The 21,411-nt window shown below is 39.6% G+C and overlaps 1 protein-coding gene across 1 annotated transcript in view; it reads left to right on the top strand.

Annotated features, from left to right (window-relative positions):
* The window catches only part of GRM8 (glutamate metabotropic receptor 8), a 339,948-nt gene that overhangs the window by 202,910 nt on the left and 115,627 nt on the right, over positions 1–21,411 (top strand). The window contains 1 exon segment of the mRNA XM_054173798.1: positions 17,147–17,347. Coding sequence (XP_054029773.1) covers positions 17,147–17,347 — 201 coding nt within the window.

Genomic DNA, 21,411 nt, shown 5'->3' with positions numbered 1-21,411 from the left:
CATTTTTGATACAGTGGCATCTGATGAGAAGTTTATATCTTCTCTTGACAGAGAAGAGACTGAATATCTTTTTGTTCTATTACCTGTGCATCCTCATTAGAAAAAAAACTTCTACCCATCTAAACCTCTCGTTTAAATTATGCTTGTTATGTCCTGTTCTTGCACCATACTCCATTGTGAACAACCTGTCTCCATCTCCCTGTAGATGTTGGGTTTTACTGTCCGGGGAGTTGACCTCAAACCATTTCCTCTTTATGGTAGACAAGCCCATCATCTTTAGTCTTTCCTTACAGGGTCCCATGAACGTCTTGGTGGCTGTCTGCTGAACTTGCTGGAATTTACTGATATATCTCAAACACAGAAAGGTTCAAAAATACTTTTACACATGTAATCTATGGGTGAAACACCTAAATGATTTTCAGTCTCTCCCCATCAGTCTGTACTGTAAAGGTTAGGTTACAACTTGTAAGAATAAGGAGAAGTGAAATGGTCATGGTAAAATGAGATCAAACAGCACTTGGTAAATTGGAACATGAACTGCACAAGATTGTGACATTCTGTGAAGCAGTTTTGATATCTCAAAAAAATGTATCTATAACTGTAAAATGTGTTGTAGGAAAGTAGATGGGAACATTTCAGTTTTATTCATGATCAGATGAAAAATTACTTTTGACCATCCTTAGGTTGCTAAAATAGGCTTATGATAATGGTTATCACAGGTAGTCTTTTCTTTCAATGCAAGAATAAGAATACCTGAAAAGTCATGTCCTTTTTCACTTGATATCAAAGTGCATGAGAATAACTGAGCAGGTGCTCACTGGTTCAGTGTTACAGTGATATGTAAAAACCATATCACTGGGGTATATATATCATGTGTGGTATGTATTGCTATTAGAAATCACTGATGAAAACAATACTTCAGGTTCAGAATACTGTTACAAGATTGCACAGGGAATTGCAAATCTGAAGCCTTGCTGTGCTCATAACATTTCATGCTAAGAGCTTTGCTGATATAGTTATGTAAAATATGATGATATGAGTACTTTCTATCAAGAGAAGGGCTGTGCTTTAATAGTACTTTGCATATTTATTATGTTATCATCACTAGTGTACTAGCACCTAGAGAAGAGATTTGTTTCCTGAGAAAGTGATGATCACTAAGACTTTTAAGGAAAAGATGGGTATCAGATTTTCTGTATTTTGTGCTAAACTGACTGCAGTTTTGGTGTACTCTGATAGATGTGTCTGTTTCACTCCTTGCGAGGAATTAGAATTGTGTTGTGAATGCTAGATGGCCCTTGGCTGAGGGCAGAAACCCTCAAATCCTCAAGATGGCTCTTTTTTTTTAATCTGAATAAAATAACAGAACTTCAAATGCTTTGGTGAGGTTTTGAATTTTTACAGTTAAGGATTTTTTTTAGTACTTTTTAATATTAGATGCCAAAATTGTACTGTAGGGACATTTCTGGTCTTTGTTTGTTGCTTAATCACAAGCATCTCATTCAGCACTTGTTTAGTATGTCTCATCGAAGATAATTCCCTATGTCACTCCAACAGGTTTAACAGTATATGTTCTAACCCCCCCCCCCCTTCAAAAAAACATATTCTCACTTCCACCTCTAGTCTTCCACTCATTTTAGATAATTGTTCTACTCCTACAGTGCCCTTGTGGAATGGGTGTGAGGCTCTGCAGGAAGAGCTAGTTGTAAGCAAGGATGAGGGCTCATGAAGGCCAAAAGTGCCATGAAGGGCAGAAGTACCACCAAGGCACAGTTGCCTCAGGTCAGCCATAAAAACTAACCTTGAAAAGAAAAAACAAAGAGTCATTGTTGTAAGTAATTCCCTGCTGAGGGGAGTGGAGGGCCTGGTATGCAGACCAAACCCACGTCATGGAGAGGTCTGCTGTCTCACTGGTGCCTGGGTAAAGGATGTTGTAGATAAACTTCCCACCCTTGTGAGTCCTTCAGACTATTACCCACTTCTGTTTTTTCAGGTAGGTAGTGATGATGCAGCAGTGAGAGGCTCACAATTAGTTAAAAGAGACTACATGACCTTGGGGCAACTGCTAAAGGGATCTGGTACTCAAGTTGTGTTCTTCTCCATCCCTCTGACATTGGCAATGGATGAGAGAATGTTTGGGAAGAGCCAAGAGGTCAATTCATGGCTCCAGGACTGGTGGAATTGACAGAGGTTTGGATTTTATGATCACAGCTCAGTTTACAAGGCACCAGAGCTGCAAGCAACCAATGGGATGCAACTGTCCCAGAGGGGGAAATGGATTCTAGGACAGGAGTTGGCAGGGCTCATTGATACAGCCTTAAACTAGATTCGAAGGGGGAAGGGGTTGTTAATGTCATGCTTGCCTGTGACAAACATTGGGGCAGCTCACCAGAGGCAGAGAGATGGAGTGCTAGCAAGGGCTCTCCACTTGTTGCTCTGAGGCAAGCCAAGGACGAAGCGCTGGGACACCCCAAGGGAATCAAGGGGGATTCACCTAAGAGGGTGGCACGGCCAGCCCAGCTGAAGTGCCTCTATGCAAATGCACAAAGCTTGGGTGATAAACAGGATGAATTAAGGGCCAGTGTGCTGCTGGAATGCCATGACATAGTGGCTATTACTGAAACTTGGTGGGATGATTCCAATGACTGGAATGTAGGCATAGATGGGTACATGTTCTTCAGGAAGGACAGGCAGGGTAGCAGGGGAGGAGGTCTTGCCCTCTACATCAGTGACCAGCTGGAATCAGTGGAGCTCCACCTGGGCAAGGATGATGAGCTGGTAGAGAGCATATAGGTGAAGATTAAAGGGAAGACAGGGGAAGGTGATGTTACTGTAGGGGTCTGCTACAGGCCACCTGACCATCAGAACCAAGCAGATGAGGTCCTCCACAGGCAAACAGAAATGGCTTTGTGTTCACAAGCCCTGGTCCTTGTGGGGGATTTCAACCACCCTGACATCTGCTGAAGGGACAACACATCTAGGTACCAGCATTCCAGGATGTTCCTGGAATGCATAGATGACACCTTCCTCCTCCAAATGGTGGAGGAACCAATGAAAGAAGGTGCTATGCTGGACTTTGTTCTCACCAATAGAGAAGGACTGGTGACCAATGTGAGGCTCAGGGATAACCTTGGGTGAAGTGACCTTCTCTGCTGTATTAAGTTCCCAGCAGATATCCTTCAGGTTAAGGTTGCCCATAAGAACAAGGGCTGGTGCTCTAGCTGCTTACAGAATAGTTAATCAACCTCTTCATCCTGGTTGGGTGGTCTATAACAGACTCCAGCCAGGATGTCAGCCTTTTTGGCCTTTCCTCTAATTCTCACCCACAGGCACTCAACCTGATCATCCTTAATCTCTAGTTCAGTGATGTGTAGAGCCTCCCTAAGGTACAGGGCCACCCCTCCACCCCTTCTCCTTCACCTGTCTCTCCTGAAGAGCCTGTAGCCATCAATTACTGCAGTCCAGATGTGTGAGTCATCCCACCATGTTTCTGTGATGGCAACTACATCATAGTTTTCCTGCTGCACCAAGGCTTCCAGATCCTCTTGGTTGTTACTCATACTGTGTGCATTAGTATACATGCACTTCAGCCGGTCTGCTGGGTTCACCTCTGACTCCAGTTTACCATGCTCCTGTCTGAGGAGGCTGGTTTCAACCCCTTCCCTCTTCAAATTGAATTTAAAGGTCTATCAATGAGCCCTGCCAACTCCCTCCCTAAACCCCTTTTCCGCCTGTGGGATAGGCTACTCTCATGTGCTAGGATCTTTCTCCCCTTTTGTGACAGTGTACTCCATCTGTTGCTGGTGGATCCGGTGCCACAGAAAGTTCCTCAAGATAAACCCCCCCAAAATTCTGTAGATGGCACCAGCCTCTGAGCCACTTGTTAATCATACCAGTACATTCAGATTGGATGTTAAGAAGAATTTCTTCACCATGAGGGTGGTGAGACATTGGAACAGGTTGCCCAGGGAGGCCAGGCTGGATGTGGCTCTGAGCAACCTGATGTAGTGTGAGGTGTCCCTGCCCATGGCAGGGGGGATGGAATTAGATGATCCTTGAGGTCCCTTCCAACCCTAATAATTCTGTGATTCTGATTCACACACAGAGAGCAAATAGAGCAAATTGAGTCTCTGTGTCTGAAGGAGACAGCACTGTCAATGAGGCAACTTTTCTTTGAAATGGTGATTGTCACAGTTTTGCCCCAGTGAGGATGAGGTACATTCAGCTGTTAAGAGAGTGCTACCAGCGAAGCGTGTGCAGCAAACGTGCTCAAGGAGCAAACTCCCTTAATGTCCCTAATTTACCACTGAAGGCAATAAGTTCTAATTAGTTTGTGATTAAAGAACTAGCTATCTTCCAGGTTGTGGGAAGAGTGGTGTTTTTGGGTAAACTTCTCTTCCTGTTTTAGATTAAAATTCCTGTCCAGAAGCCAATTGTGCATGTCCTGTTCATGGCATCCAGCAGTCCATTAACTAGCTGCTTAATTCTAATTTATGGTGCTCTTATTTTTATCATGTCCTGAGGAAACACCTTTAATTCAGGTAGTGGGGAAATTGTAGATTTTTCATCTGTTGAAAATCTTGTGTTTCAGTTGTTTTCTACACAGCTTGTAGAACAAAGTGATATTTTATCATCTCCAGAAAATTACATAGGTTTACTTGATAAAATTATAGCCTCTGGCAGTGCAAAGCTCCAGCACCCACATTTTCTATTCTGACCATCAAAAAGTGCCTTTTATCTTACAGAAAAGTGAAAAATGGAAATTAAAATTTAAAAAATTAAAAAATTCTATGATACTGTGTAATTTTTTCCCTCCTGGTTACACTAAGTGAAATCAGCTATTTCTTTTCCTCATCATGCCCTACTTCTTGCAGTGTGATGGGATCATTAAAATGCGACACAGCTGGAGGAGATAGTGGATAGGAAAAATGGAAAAGTTAATGCAATATTTTCTTCAGCTTTTAATATTTTAAAAAGTTACAATTGGATCTTTTATGTGCTTAAATTGGTAGTTGTCCCTTTGCTGTGAAAAGCATTTTTCTTTTCCTTCCTTTTCAGTTGCAGTTGAAAAAAATCCTCCTGCTGTTTCTTCCTGAAAAAAAAAAAAGAAACACCAAAAAACCTACTCTATTTCTACTTATGAACTCTGTTATACATATTTCTACCTTGTGCAGCTCCAGAAATTTCCTCTGGGAAGTTTCAAACTGTGAATGCAGACCCAGTAGTAACTAATAGTGAAATTATTTTGTAATTTATTATTATGTTTGGTTTAATTTTATATTGATTTTCATTGCATTTACCTTGAAATCTTTTTTTTTTTTGTGTAATTGTCTTCTTAGAAGTAATGTACAGTCCTGTGAAGTAAACCAAATATGACATAAATTTTCATTGCTATAGTAAGTCCTTGCAACAACTGTAGGAAAAACTAATAGCTGAATTCTTGTTCTGATGGATCTGAATCTCTATTCACAGTATCACAGTATCACAGTATAACCAAGGTTGGAAGAGACCCCAAGGATCATCAAGTCCAACCTGTCCCACAACTAGACCATGGCACCAAGTGCCATGTCCAATCTCCCCTTGAACACCTCCAGGGACGGCGACTCCACCACCTCCCCGGGGAGCCCATTCCAAGGACGAATGACTCTCTCGGTGAAGAACTTTTTCCTCACCTCGAGTCTAAACCTCCCCTGGCACAGCTTGAGAGTGTGTCCCCTTGTTCTGGTGCTGGTTGCCTGGGAGAAGAGACCAACCCCTTCCTGTCTACAACCACCTTTCAGGTAGTTGTAGAGGGCAATGAGGTCACCCCTGATCCTTCTCTTCTCCAGGCTAAACAATCCCAGCTCCCTCAGCCTCTCCTCACAGGGCTTGTGCTCAAGGCCTCTCACCAGCCTTGTTGCCCTTCTCTGGACATGTTCAAGTGTCTCGTAGCAGGTGACTAAACAGTGGATTGATTGCCCTCAATACAAGAAAGACATTGAGGCACTGAAGTGGGCCCAAAGAAGCGTAATGAAGCTAACGAAGGGTCTGGAGAACAGTTCTTGTGAGAAGTGGCTGAGGGACCAGAGTTTGTTTAGTCTGGAGAAAAGGAGGCTGAGGGGAGACCTTATTGCTCTCTACAACTACCTGAAAGGAGGCTGTAGCGAGGTGAGTGTTGGTCTCTTCTCTTTAGTAACAAGAGATAGGACTCAAGGAAATGATCTTAAGTTGCAACAGGGGAGGTTTAGATTGGATATTGGAAGAAACCTCTTCAATGAAAGGCTTATCAAAACTGGAACAGGCTGTCCAGAAGGTGGTTGAATCCCCATTCCTGGAGGTGTTTAAAAGATGCATCGATGTGTTGCTAAGGGACAGGTTTTATCACCAGATTTGGTAAAGTTAGACCATAGTTGGACTCGGTTTTAAAGGTCTTTTCCAACCAAAACAACTCTGATTCTGTAAGAGGTGACATACTGTCTTGTACTAGCAATAGACTTCATCTAGGACTGCAAGTTGTCACACAAACCTGCAACAAAATATGATTAAAGAGCACTGGGATGATGACAGAGTAAGCAAAGGAAAAGAATACAGAACAACAAGGGTATGAGATGATGAGCTGGATGGTGGTTAAGTAATCATAGGGCACAGGTTAAGAGAACAACCTCTGGGAGTGAATGGAGTAAGTGGGGACAGCAAACCTAAACAGTGGAGGAGAAACAAGTCTCCAATGGAAATGCTAAACAACACAGTGAGTTTATCCGAGGCTTGACAAAAGGGATATTTTGTCATTGAATTCAGATTACATTCAAGATTAGCAAAAGATTCAGCAAAAATGTTTTCTTTAGGTTAGGCAATTAACTCCTAGTCACTAAAGCTGCTGAGATGGATCCCACCTAAACTCATGAAAGCTCCCTTTCAGGAGCAACCAAAGTTACATTCAATACTTGATGTGAAATCATGACATCAAGCAGTCTGAGTGGGAATTCATAGTACATTCCAAATCTACATATAAATTCGCTGTATAAAAAAGCTATCAAAATTCACCCCCTGATGGGATGTTGCTGCCCCTTAGTTTGCAGACTTCCAGCCAAGCCAAAGGAGCCATGTATCACACATGGTCCTTATTGTTGCAGGAACAGATAATTCAACCCTGCTCTCTGATATCAGAGAAGAAGTTCCTATATAAAGCTCTTTCCATCATCTCAGCTGAAAAGGTCTTAAATTCCTACAGAAGAAATGCTAACCAGTATCTCTATCTGATAAAAGGGGAATAATAGCATCTCAAACTGATACTGGTCTTTTCTTTGATAAATAGCTTATGAAATATTTGTGGCCTAAATTAGTCTGCTTTTATGGACATTGTTAAATTAGAGGAAAATGCTTACACCTCTGATCAGTAGTTGTTAATATGACTAGTTCATATGTTGCAATATTTTTGGTGAAGTCTTGCTGTAACTTAACTCTTTAGACTTCAAAGAAAGTCATACCATATAGTGGCTACAAATAATAAAACATGTGGTTGGATATCTCTATGTCTGTTTATACTTGTAACAAATGCTTTATTATTACAAAAAAAAAAGTCTTTCTTGAGCAGGACAGCAATCAAGTTTGTAACTAAAAATAATACTCCCAAGGACAAAATAAGTTCCTAGAGTGTGGCAGTGGTCTGAAGCTTAAAACAAAAAGCTCTCATGGTCAGTAAGTAGAGGAAAGCATTTTAATACATGATGTTGCTATGCCCTGAAGCTCCTCTGAGATTAAATGCTAACAGACAGTGGATAAATTCAGTGGTTTGTACTGAATCTTTTGTTGATAGCCATTACTCTAGGCTTTGTAGTCACACACCAAAGTCTGCAACAGAAGTGCTTGCAGTCTGTGAGGTTTTAGAGTTATATCACTTTTATATCACTTATTTCCACTTACTGATCAGACAAGTACAGTAGCAATTTCTTCCTGTAGTTAGAAATTCCTATGGCTAATCTGTGTTAGAAAATGTAGTTTCTGTCAACATACTCACCACAAGATCTGAAAACATGCCCCTTTTGGGGTTTATTTTAAACTTAAGAAATTCAGAAAAATATTTGATTGTCTGTTCATGCTGACATTCACCTGTATATTGATCCTATTCTGAGAGAGAGAGAAATGTGGGACTTCTCCAAAATGTTGTTTTCTCTCTTCTCATGCATATGTAAAAGTGCTAGGCTGCTGGGGTGCAGGATTGAATTGCTTTACCTGTCTTTGGATCCCATTTATGAAACAGGATGCATGGCTGCGGCAAATTTTCATAGACTTTGTAGAAGCTGAAATAAGATGAAGACTCGCAAATGCTTCCATATTATTGCATTATTTTGTCTGCTATTATTAATGAAAACATTTATATGGGTACAAAAATAGAAGGTAGTGCTGAAAAGGTTGACTTAACCTTGAGAATTAAAGTCAAAAAACCATTTAAAATGTCTTTGATCCAGCAGTCCTTAGATCTCTGTGTTTGCAAAGAGTAAGCAAGTTTTTTTTTCTTTATCGTCATATTTTTTTTTGTCAGAAAGCTCAAATGAAAGTTCTGACATGGTTTAGTTATGATAAATACACCTCATTTTAAACGAGGTGTATTAAAATGTTTTTTGTCCTGTACCATTTGCTTTGGTAAAAAAGTCAATATATTATCATTCCTTATACACAAGTCAGACACATTTCAGTCTGAAATTCTCTATTTTTATAGAATTTAGGGAATCACAGAACCACAGACTGTTGGAGGTTGGAGGGGAGTTCCAGAGATCATGAAGTCCACCACTCCTGCCAAAGCAGGATCACCTAGGTCAGGTCACACAGGAATACATCCAGGCAGGTTTTGAAAGTCTCCAGAGAAGGAGACTCTACAACCTCTCTGGGCAGCCTGTTCCAGTGCTCCATCACCCTCACCATAAAGAAGTGTCTCCTCATGTTGAGGTGGAACCTCCCTTGTTCTAGCTTGTACCTGTTGTTCCTTGTCCTATCCTTGGGCACTACTGAAAAGAGACCGTCGCCTTCATCTTAACACCCACCCCTCAGATATTTATAGACATTGATAAGATCCTCCCTCAGCCTTCTCAATACTAAACAGCCCCAGTTCTCTCAGTCTTTCTTCACAGGGGAGGTGTTCAAGTCCCACATTCATCCTCATAGCTCTCCATTTGACTCTCTCTAGCAGATCCCTGTCTCTCTTGAACTGTGGAGCCCAAAACTAGACGCATTATTCCAGGTGTGGTTTCACCATGGCAGAGTAGAGGGGGAGGAGAATCTCATTAGATCTGCTGGACGCACTTTTCTTAGTGCACACCAGGATACTCTTGTCCGTCTGGGCCACAAGGGCACATTGCTGTCCCGTGGATAACTTACTGTCCACTAGGACTCCAAGGTCTTTTTCTATGGAACTGCTTTCCAGCAGGATGACCTGTAGTCTGTACTGATGCCTGGTGTTACTGCTTGCTGATGGTAATTAATGGTAAAACTCATGGGTTTGCATTTGAAACTTAAATTTGTTTGTTATTATATACTGATATATGTAAAATTTAAAATCTGATAAATACAGAAATTGAACTTTTGCATTAGATTTTTATTTTTGTAAGTAAAGCAGAGTAGATACAATTGGCATGTTAAAAAAAAGGGGGCAAACCCAGAGTAAGATAGAATCAAATCAACTGTACTATGTTACTGCCTACTAAACCCAGAAATATAGAGGAGTGAAAGATACGGGGGATCACTAAAATAAAAGATGTGTGGTGCAAAATTTGCAGAAGCACAACTAAGAAGTGAGTCTCTGATTTCAGTACCTTTTCAAAAAGTAAAACAGAAGAAGCAAGAGAGGACTTGGGTGATATTTAAATTATGATGTAAATATTTAAGAAAACTGCAAAATGCATGGGATGAATTAGAAAGCAGCTTTGCAAGCCTTGACTGTGGTTTGGTCTCTAGCATAAAACCTGGAGAAAAATCTAACGAAAACTATTGTGATGTCACATTTATGAACTGCTGTGGATCCTTGCTTAGGGATGCAATAATCTCTCTCCCTGCTTAACATTCCACAGTGACTTCCTTTATTCTTCAGTTATTTCTGGAGTGGGTATGTGTTCTCATGATTTCAGACATATTGTACCTAGAAAGAGCACCTTTTTTAGAGGGCAAGAATCTTCTTGCACCAACATTGGTAGTATACTGTACCAGTTTCCAAGGTGCGATCTGTTGATAACAAGGACATATAACCTTTGAAAACGTTATAACCATCTTTGAGTTTTATAGAAAACAAAATGTTCCTATATGGGCAGTTGTATTGATACTAACTAGCCCAAAAGAAATAGTGCTTATCCCACTGTATTTTTTATATTTCTCTTTTCAATACATGATATAGTTCTTAGGGTGTTTGGCAGAAACCATATCCTCTGGTTTCTCCTCTTTATTTGAATGCAATCATTGATATTTAGCCTAAAATATACATTACAGCAAATTTTGGCTCAAGCAAAGTGGTGTTTTATGCACTCTTGCCACTGTTAGGTGGATTAGACTCACATTTAGGTGTTTGAGAATTCTGAGTGCTTTTGTTCTCCAATTCTATACTGTTTCGTGGAGGTATAATTGAGCAATGTGAGAGCATTAACTACAGAAGTGAGTTTTTCACTCTGATAGTACCATAGTATCATAGTATCATAGTATCAGTCAGGGTTGGAAGGGACCACAAGGATCATGTAGTTCCAACCCCCCTGCCATGGGCAGGGACACCCCACACTAGATTAGGCTGGCCAGAGCCTCATCCAGCCTGGTCTTAAACACCTCCAGGGACGGCACCCCTACCACCTCCCTGGACAACCCATTCCAGGGCTTCACCACTCTCATGGTGAAGAACTTCCTCCTCACATCCAGCCTGAATCTCCCCACCTCCAGTTTCATTCCATTTGCCCTAGTCCTATCACTACCTGAGATCCTGAGAAGTCCCTCCCCAGCCTTCTTGTAGGCCCCTTTCAGATACTGGAACGCTACAATTAGGTCACCTCGGAGCCTTCTCTTCTCGAGACTGAACAGCCCCAACTCCTTCAATCTGTCCTCATAGGAGAGGTGCTCCAGCCCTCTTAACATCCTTGTGGCCCATCTCTGGACACGTTCCAGCATGTCTATATCCCTCTTGTAATAGGGGCTCCAGAACATTCAAACTATTATTAAGGAAACTATCAAAGCATAGAAATGAGGGGAAAAAGAGTCCTCTGCTTGTATTTCAATGTCAGTTTGTTTTCCTAAGACAAAACACTTTAGTAAATGTCACATATAGTTGTAGGAAAAAACCCATAATCCAAATATAACTAGAATAATGGTTTAATTCGTCTGTCCTATTGTGCATTTGTTAGAAGTGTTTTGCTAAAACAAATGACTGATTTGCTGTGAAGGTCAGGATAAATGTTATGATATTTCCAATGAACAATTGGACAGGGATAGAATTTTAAAAGGTGCTTCATTTAAAGAACTAGGAAAACAAAAATGCTAGTTTCTCATCTATGGTGATGTCAAAGTGAAAATGTTTGAAACATCCATTTATGTGAAAACGGTCACAGTGGTTTTAAATATGAGATTTCAGTCCAGTTCTAAGTAGGGAGTATTTTTAAATCTCCACGTTATTCTGGGGGCTAAAAACCTGTTTCCTTCTCAGACTTTCACTAATTGAACTAGCTGTCTTTTTTTTTTTTTGTCTTTTTTTTTTCCTTCTTTTTTTTGTGTGTGAGTTGGCATAAAAAGGCATAACCCCAGAAAAATTGCACCAAGTGTCAGTTCATTAAATCACAAACCCACATATGTCAGTTTTTGGAGAAGAATAGGCAGTCAGACTGCTTCATTTCACTAGCATTGCTTCTGCTTCTCAGTTTTCTTCTTGGAATCGCTGAGAAAATTGATATAATCCTTAACTTCCTTCATTAATTGCTTCTTCAGCTGACACCGTACTATGACAGAGAAGCCTCAGGTTTTGTGGTGCTTTCTGCAACCTAACTCATCCACAGAACAGGCATCACAGTTACCATGCAGCTATTACACAACTCAACCCCCTGCACCATTTGCGTTATTTGTTGAGAGAGAGCAAACTCTGTTTGAAGAAAATAGCTGAATAATCGGGAAGACTTCAATGAGAGCAACATATGCTTCTAGTGCTTCCTGCTGAGCCTGCTGAAATGGCTTACAGCTACAGATGCTAGCTTTCTGAGTAAAAAACTGTGCTGCAAAGGTGGGAAGTTCTAACCAATTCTGATAAATAGAGGACTATTATGCCTGAGCTGAAGAGCAGTGGGAGCCTGCTAACGAATTATTGTGATTTAGTTGCAATTGTGATTAACATACACACACACACAAAAATCAGTCTTAACACCATAATATTTATCTCTGATTTCATTTATTTCTGGGGGTGGCTTAAGTAAAACTGTTTTGTGAGCCAGCTAATAAGGATAAATAATTTAGCAGTGAGTAGATGTGTCAAAAATCATGCAGAACATTCACAAGTATTGTTCCAATTTGAACATTTAACCAGCTGTTGTATACAATGTCCTAGACGTCAACCTTTGGTCTTCTTCAAGTAGTGTAAATTAAGATTTTAATTAGACATATGGGGCGGCTCCATGAAACTGTAGAAATAATCACTAGAGGTTGCACATTGTACAAAAATCACTTTCAATAATGCTAAATGAAAACAGAAAGGTTTGTGAGGCATCAGGAAAGGTTTTGCTCAGGAGTGTTGGTCTCTTCTCCCAGGCAACCAGTACCAAAACAAGAGGACGCAGTCTCAGGCTGCGTCAGGGGAGGTTTAGGCTGGAGGTTAGGAGGAAGTTTTACACAGAGAGAGTGATTGCCCACTGGAATGGGCTGCCTGAGGAGGTGGTGGGGTCGCCGTCACTGCGGGTGTTCAGGGCGAGGCTTGACAGGATGCTTGGTTGTATGGTTTAGTTGATTGGGTAGTGTTGGATGATAGGTTGGACATGATGATCTCGAAGGTCTCTTCCAACCTGGTTAATTCTATTCCATTCTATTTATTGTTGTAAAGGCCTAATTTATCTTCATTATATACCTAGGGAGTTTACAATGTCACCTGCTTCACTTTCCCCCTTAGAACAGTAGCTCCAGCCACAACCTCTCATTCATGTCTCATCTCCCTACTGTTATACTTCTTATCTTTCCTTGTCATAACTGAGTTTCAGCACCCTGAGCAGGATATACAACTATTGCTGTAGCACAGGAATTACAGTAGCAAAGGAGGAAAAGATTAGAAGGTACGGATCTCAGAATCATGGAGGCAACAAGCACTGCAAAAGTCCATCTTGCAAGTCTTGCTCAAAAAGTGCAAGAATAGCTGTAGCAACACTTTCACCTGTACAGGCTCCTATACGATCACTCCCATGGCTCACTTTAGGATTCCCAAAAGAGATTTCAAAGGGAAGGAGCCAGGAACAGCTTACATTTTTCCCAAGCTAATATTAGGCCTCTCCTTGATCTTTAGCCCACAATGCTAACATTACTTCATGTGTCTAGGTATTTTCTCCATTGGTGAGGGAAACTTGACATCTTGCTCAAATTCTCTACAAGCTTTCACTTCTCAGTAGCTGGATTGGAAGACCTACTGGAAAGCATTTCCCAGGATTTCCTTTGGAGGTCAGAATAGGGAGGAATGGTGTGAATCCACTTCTTGTCTTAGTTCTTGGCACACTGTCAGTCTTTGGGGATATCAAGTGAGCAAGAGCTGGGAACATCTCCCTCCTTCTTTTCGAATGAGAAGAGCCTAAGCAATTTTTCCAGAGGATGAGACATTGAAGTGGTTATTAAGAAAGCATTTTAACATTTCTACTATGTGGTACAAATTGTTATATTCTTCTAAGTCATCAGTGTATCTAGAAATATACCTCACAGAGCTGAGAGTCAAGCTATAAATGAAACTATTACCCAATATACAAGTCTGAATAAAAATTATAATAAAGTCTAAATATGTAATATCATCTCTGTAGGAGCTGATCATATTTATGGCTTAGACAATATGCATCATTTTACTACTATACATTAACATTTATTTAAGGGAGGGTAATGTAATTTAAGTTAATGAGTTCTTGTCAGCTTTATAAGTTGCAATTTAAAATGATTGAGAATTTGAGAAAGAGAAGATGAACAGAATTCTCAAAAAGAATAAAGAGCACATAATCCAATTTGGTGGCCTTTTTAAGCATGCAAAGCACAGAGACTGTTCTTGTCTATTGCCTTCTGGGTTTGACAAGTTTAAAACTGATAATTCTGTGATGTTCCTCACTCCTTTATCTGTACAGAAACACATTCAGTCCCAATAAATGTGTTTTTTTTCCCTCTGTAGTTTATATGACAAGTTAGTTTATGATCACATATCTGAAGAGTAAAGGTAAAATTTTACACTGTGGAAGAAATGCATGCAAATCCTATGTGTGTTTAAACTAAATTATAACATAGGGGAGTATAAAACTGAATTTTTCCCCCTTTAAAAATCTGTATCACTTAGTGCAGTGTACTTGTGCTGTCTGAAACATTTAGTGTTTTATGACTTGGCTTTATCCTGCCGTGTCTTTCACCAACTCCCCACCATTCAACACAGCTATCCGTCTGTGTTTTTTATGAGGGGAATTATCTTTAGCTTGGCAATTGAAGTGAATATGTCTCCTTCAAATTCCTTCTGTCCTGACCGTCCTGTTTAGAAGATGTGGAAGCTCTGGAGAGCACATACAGGTTATTGACTGCTGTGTGCCTGCAGCAGTTCTGTAAACACTGTCCTTCACTTTTTGTCTGGTAGTCCCTAACAAGGCACAGCAATTAAGACATAGATCATAAACTCTACCCATTGCTTACTGTTGAAAACTAGTTCCCAAATGAAAAACATTAATAAAGTTCCAATCTAATTAAGCTTCATCTCTTCATTACTTCGTATCTTCTTTCGTATCTGTGTAATGCATTGCAACTAATAGTGCAATACTCAGGATGTGTAAGGAAAAGTTTTTTGTTTGTTTATTTGCAGTAAAGTCACAGTTTCCTATTTATTTGCTAATCATTAGATAGCATGTCTTGAAAAGTACCTATGAAGCTACTTGTAACAAACCATAAAATGAACTCTGCATGTTTCCCTACAAATGGTCAGTACCTTTACAAGAGATAGTGATTTTATCTTTCAATCCCTGATCCCTGAGGAGAAATAAAACTGCAGCATGATTTTAAAACACTATTGCTCCCACTGCTCTGGAATGTTTAAAGCACAAAACACTACTGATTATCAGACTACAAATTTGTTCATATGTTATCATTGTAATGTGAGACATTGACACTGAAGTGCAGCAGGCAAACAGAAGAAATGTTCTTAAGTATACTCTCTGGCATTTTTTTCTTCATGTCATACATCTGAAGAGGGATCTTATGCACAGTATATTTTCAGGCATAGATAATGCATTTTTAAATACTTGGGTAGCGCAAAATGGATATCTTCAGCTGATAAGAGTGTGTTTAGAGGTAAAAAAGAAATGTAGAGTGTTAAAAATAGTAATGCATAAACTTTTAAAAATTTCTAAATAGTCTTAATATGAATGGGTTATTTTCAAACTGAAGGAGTTGTTATTCTGGTAGATAACATAGGTATTTATCTGTTATGAGTTGACACTGGATGCCTTTAAGAACCATGGAGTTCTTTAAGGTCCTCCAGAGGGATGAGATGGACCCAGGAAATTGTAGCTTGTTATCACATCCCATAATTGTGCGATGTGTATATAAACTGGCTGCAGAGTCAGTTTCTTCCCTTTTTTCCTCCCTGTCAGCTCCCAGGAGTGTGTGGAGCTTTATCTCAGGTTTGGTGAGGTGGATTGAGGCTGGAGCTGGCAAGCAGAATTTGTAGATGCGTCACTTGGTTATGGGAGCACCGAGAGGCATGGTGGAGGAGGTGGTATTTAAGGCCTGGATTTTTGGCCTGGTTTGGAGGGAGGCTGTATGAAGCTTTGGCCTAAGGAATTTTTTGGAGAACCATGGTCGAGGCAGACTATGGATTTTGTGTATTTTATGTGCTTTGTACTGTTACATGGAGTTATTAATAATACTTCCATTTAAACTTCTAATTCTTTCCAATCCGGTGTGGAGAGGTTTTCTTTAAGTCCTTTGATAAGGGTTAATGAGCATCTGTCTTGCTCCTTAAACCAAGACATTATTCTTTTCTGAGTCAACTCTGAAGTTTTTTCTTCACTGAGTCAATAGGAACTTGACTGTAGATTTCACCAGGGCAGATTTTACATTGGAATGTGCAAAGGCCCTTTATTACCTTGTAAATGAAGATATTTAGCCTTCAAAATCTGTGGCTGAATTCCTATATAGGGTATGGGATTTCATGTTGATTGTCTGTAATTTTCCTGAACTTCATTTTTCACCTTTTCCACTTTGTACTGTCACCTATGAATGTGAACGATTCATTGGATTTGAACTGGATGATTAATGTGGGCAATTCCCATAGAACAAAAATTTTGTAATGTATTGATTTGTTCTGTACTCTCTTTGAAGGAAAAATGTCCTGGTAAGAAATAGCCGACAGTATATGATTCTCAATGTGAAGAATTATTCACTAGTAAATACAGGAAAATGTCTTGGAATAAGCATTTCAATATGGAGACAGATGGTCAGATCACTTGGCAAGCATTCAGCTTTTTTCCCTGAAATGCTTAAATAATGTTTATCAAACAATAGATAGGGATAAAAATCAAGGTAGCCTTAAATTTATCTAAAAGAGAATGGCAGGCTGCTGTAGAAGTGTCCTATAAATAATAATAAACAGTTCTTGAACGGAAGTCAGTGAGATAGGAGTGTTTTTTTACTGGATTGTAGAAATACATATATCTGTATTTCTTTTTCTTGCAATGAAATGTTCTGTCATTTTTCCCAGCCTCCAACTCAATATACTGTTTATATACCTGGCACAGTGTACAATGATTAGAGGCAAAACCAGATGGCCATATTTTTCCTTGTCTTGTTTATTTAAGTGATGGATAGATGAGTCCTAACTTTATCTATCAATCTGACTGTAATTATTTATGTTCTACCATGAATTTTTGCATGCAAATACCCCTGCATGTACACAGACACACAAACAGAAGTAAGATGACTCTTTCTCTTTCTTCCATAGGCTTAGAAAGAATTGCAAGAGATTCAGCCTACGAACAAGAAGGGAAAGTTCAGTTTGTAATTGACGCAGTATATTCCATGGCCTATGCACTACACAACATGCATAAAGATCTCTGTCCTGGATATATTGGTCTATGCCCAAGGATGAACACAATTGATGGTAAAGAGCTACTTAGTTATATCCGGGCAGTGAACTTTAATGGTAAGTACTCCTTTCCCCCCACTCCCCCTCCCTTTTTAATTCTTTAAATGTTTCAAAAGTGACAAGATGTTTTCTTCATATATAGGATATTTTAAAGCACAGTGGAAAACCGAATTAGAAGCAGTTCTCACTGAAAACAGAACTGAGTTTTTCCACCTGCTTTGAAACCCCAAGTATATTTTTCATCTTAACATTAAGCTGCTCCCAAAAGAGGCAGATGTTAAAAATAATCTGTCGATCAAAATATTCCAGTGGAAAGGTGCTGTTACAGAAAACAGTTGAGGACTCATGCAGTTCTATTGACAGGTTAAAATCCTTTGACAGAGGTTGCTTGTGTAGTAGCCAAAGAATTGAAAAAAACCACCCTTTTGAAAATTGCCATCTTCTGAAATTATTGTTCACTAATTTTCTTGTAGAAGTGAATAGTGGGGAGTTTGCTTTAAATTTGCATACTTGAATCTCAATTAAAACACTCACTAGCGTTTCCAGCTTCCTTTCCATTTCATTGTTTTTGACTTGGTGATTTAGTGAGATTTAACACAATTACAGTACATGTATATTTAAACAACACTGCATAATTTTCTGTGCTGCTGGGATCTACCTGCTGCGGAAATGTGTTTACAGCTGCTTATACTGCTAGCAGTAGAGCCCAATAGAGAACAGGATTACTTTATGAATGTAAGTTTGAAAAGGGTAGAACATACCTGATGGTGAAATAAAGTTGATGAAAACCTACCTTTGTTTCATTGAAGTAATAATTATTGTACATTATAGTCACTATTGCTTTTCAGAAAAATGGAATTATGTTCTTTTCTGGTTTTTTTGTTGGCTTTTTTTCCCCTACTTGGTGGCAATTCATGTACTAGACATGCCTTCTAACTTTGCAGAGAGAAGCACTGTCTATCCCAATTTATTCCAATGACCTCAGCTGCCAGCCTTTTTGAAAAAAGCACAAGGTCATTTTGAATTTAGCTTCTGAGCAGAAGCTTTTTTTTTTTGCTTTAGGTAATATACCAGACCATTTGGTTGATATGAATGTTGGCTGTAGTTCACAGTTTTTTCTTCCTATGAAATTTTCATGTCTCCAAGAATATAAAGACAGAAGGAGTTTAAATGACTCTTTAGCAATTTTTAAAGAAAACCTGGAGCAAAATACATTGATGGCTAATGGGAGATGCTGTTATGATGACAAAGGTAGGCAGCATATTATAAGGTTTGCAGCTATTATTATCTACATTTCTAGTACATATTCTGGCTCTGTGATCTTAAAGCACAAAGAAAATGATCTATTTTCATTTGGTTGACATGAAAGTTTAGCATAAAAAGGTAATCTATGCGTTTTATTTGAAACACTTCTTTCCCCAGATTGTTGTATTGCATCAATACCTGTCATGATTTCTTTGACTGACTCCTAAGTATTGCAACAAGGTGAGATGAAAGAGTAGGATAAAGCATTCCTGACACTAGTGAAAAAATACCTGGTTTTGAAGAAGTCATTTACTGAAAGAGAAAAAGGAAAAAAAAAAAAAAAGAAAAAGAAAAAAGGAATATTTTTTGAGGTTAAATATCTACCTCACATGTTTTGTTAACTTTTCCCTGTCTAGGCTAGTCCACCTTATGTACTGGAGTAGCAATGTTTTGGGTGTGTTATACATCCTAATATTTCTTTCTTTTCGATTATGCATTGGGAAGCATAAGCAGAGGAAGGTCTTTAACCCTTGACCTTTTCCTATTAATCCCAAATTCCTTTTCCATAGGACAGCAGTGCCACTGTGTTTGACTTATTTACAGAGGTGAATATTTACACAGATTGCCAGGCTTCCTGTGCTGGAAGTTGACAATAGTGTTGTTTGCTGATTTTGATGTGCATTCTAGGTTCAAACATTAAATATAATTGAACTGTTCAATATCTTTATTGATGATCTGGACGAGGGGATTGAGTCCATCATCAGTAAATTTGCAGATGATACCAAGTTGGGAGCAGGTGTTGATCTGTTAGAGGGTAAAAGGGCTCTGCAGAGGGACCTTGACAGGCTGGACAGATGGACAGAGTCCAATGGCATGAGATTTAACACATCTAAGTGCTGTGTTCTGCACATTGGCCACAACAACCCCATGCAGCACTACAGGCTGGGGTCAGAGTGGCTGGAGAGCTGCCAGGTGGAAAGGGACCTGGGGTTACTGGTTGACAGTAGGCTGAACATGAGCCAGCAGTGTGCCCAGGTGGCCAAGAAGGCCAATGGCATCCTGGCCTGTATCAGGAATAGTGTGGCCAGCAGGAGCAGGGAAGTCATTCTGCCCTGTACTCAGCACTGGTTAGGCCACACCTTGAGTCCTGCATCCAGTTCTGGGCCTCTCGGTTTAGGGAAGATGTTGACTCGCTGGAATGTGTCCAGAGAAGGGCAACAAAGTTGGTGAGGGGTTTGGAGCACAAGCCTTGTGAGGAGCAGCCGAGGGAGCTGGGGTTGTTTAGCCTGGAGAAGAGAAGGCTCAGGGGAAACCTTATTGCTGTCTACAACTACCTGAAGGGAGGTTGTAGCCAGGTGGGACTTGGTCTCTTCTCCCAGGCAACCAGTGGCAGAACAAGAGGACACAGTCTCAAGCTGCACCAAGGGATGTTTAGGCTGGATGTTAGGAAGAAGTTCTTCATAGAAAGAGTGATTGGCCATTGGAATGTGCTACCCAGGGAGGTGGTGGAGTCACTGTCCCTGAAGGTATTTAAAAAGAGACTGGATGAGGCACTTTGTGCCATGGTTTAGTTGATTAAATGGTGTTGGGTGATGGATTGGACTTGATGATCTTGATGGTCTTTTCCAACCTGGTTAATTCTGTATTCTGTACCTCTTTGGACTGTATTTATTTTTCTGTCTCTTACAAATTAGAATAAATTTAGCAGTTATGACGCAAGACAAAAACTGAAAGGAAAACCTATGCTTTCTCAGACATTCATGGTAACATTCTTCTATCCTAACAGTCACAGCATTACAGCATTGATAAATGCAAGGACCACTGGAGATCATCTTCTCATGTTCCCTGCTCTAATCAGGATCATCCAAATTCTTAGGGTCATGTCTAGCCAAGCTTTAAATATATACAAGGATGGAAAGTCCTTGTAAATGTTCTCTGAGGAATTCTAATATTTTTATCATCTTCACAGTAAAAAGCTTTTATTATGTTTAAACAACTTTTTCTGTGTTTTATAATTAAGCCTCTGCTCTTCAAGACTGTAATAATTTATATATCAAGAATTAACTGGCATTGTTGAGTCAGGCAGTTTCTCTTTTTATTCTACCCTTATGCATATTAAAGCAACTTCTCACCACTCTTGATACGATACATCACTCTTAGCCAAAGTAGTAATATGTTATTCAACTTGTGTTACCTCACAAAGTACGACCTGTATTATGAAGGACATCTGCCTACCTTATGGATGGTATTTGCAAGGGTAAGAAAACCTATATATTTCTTTTTAGTGAAGTAACTGTTTTGCTTTCAGTTTCCAGTAATCACTTTGAAATTTATTTATTTTTGTTTACTTTGATTTTTATTTGCAAATTAGGAAGATTATTTTTCTCCTGAAGGATTCATCTGTGTAATATTCCATGACACTTTCATGGCTGAAGGGTGATCATAAGCACCAGTGCACAGTGTGCTGATGTAATTGATATGACATTTGTTTCTGCTTAGATATTCTTCTACCAGTTTCGTGCTAAATGCAGAAAAAATCACAGCTCAGCATGATCTCAAAGATCTTCTTCATGCGTTATAGGAATAAAGAAATACATTTGTATTGCCCTATTTCACTATTTCCTGTGTTTTTCATAGGACAGCTAGCAAAGTATGGTGTCTAAAAACAATAACTTTTCATCTATAATGGGCAGTTTGATAATTAATTTGATTTCATAAGTAAAGAAACCACTAACATGTAACTGGTACGGCCTATTGCCATGCGCATTGAAAGAGTTTTAAAGTAGGAAAAGATAATGCTAGCTTGCTGTCATGGGGCATATTTAGCTCCCTGTCTTCTTGACGACCACGGCTAGTATACCATAACCAGCCCTTTC

Source organism: Dryobates pubescens, chromosome 27 (assembly GCF_014839835.1).
Source record: "Dryobates pubescens isolate bDryPub1 chromosome 27, bDryPub1.pri, whole genome shotgun sequence".
NCBI lineage: Eukaryota > Metazoa > Chordata > Aves > Piciformes > Picidae > Dryobates > Dryobates pubescens.
This window is presented reverse-complemented; position numbering and strand designations above follow the sequence as displayed.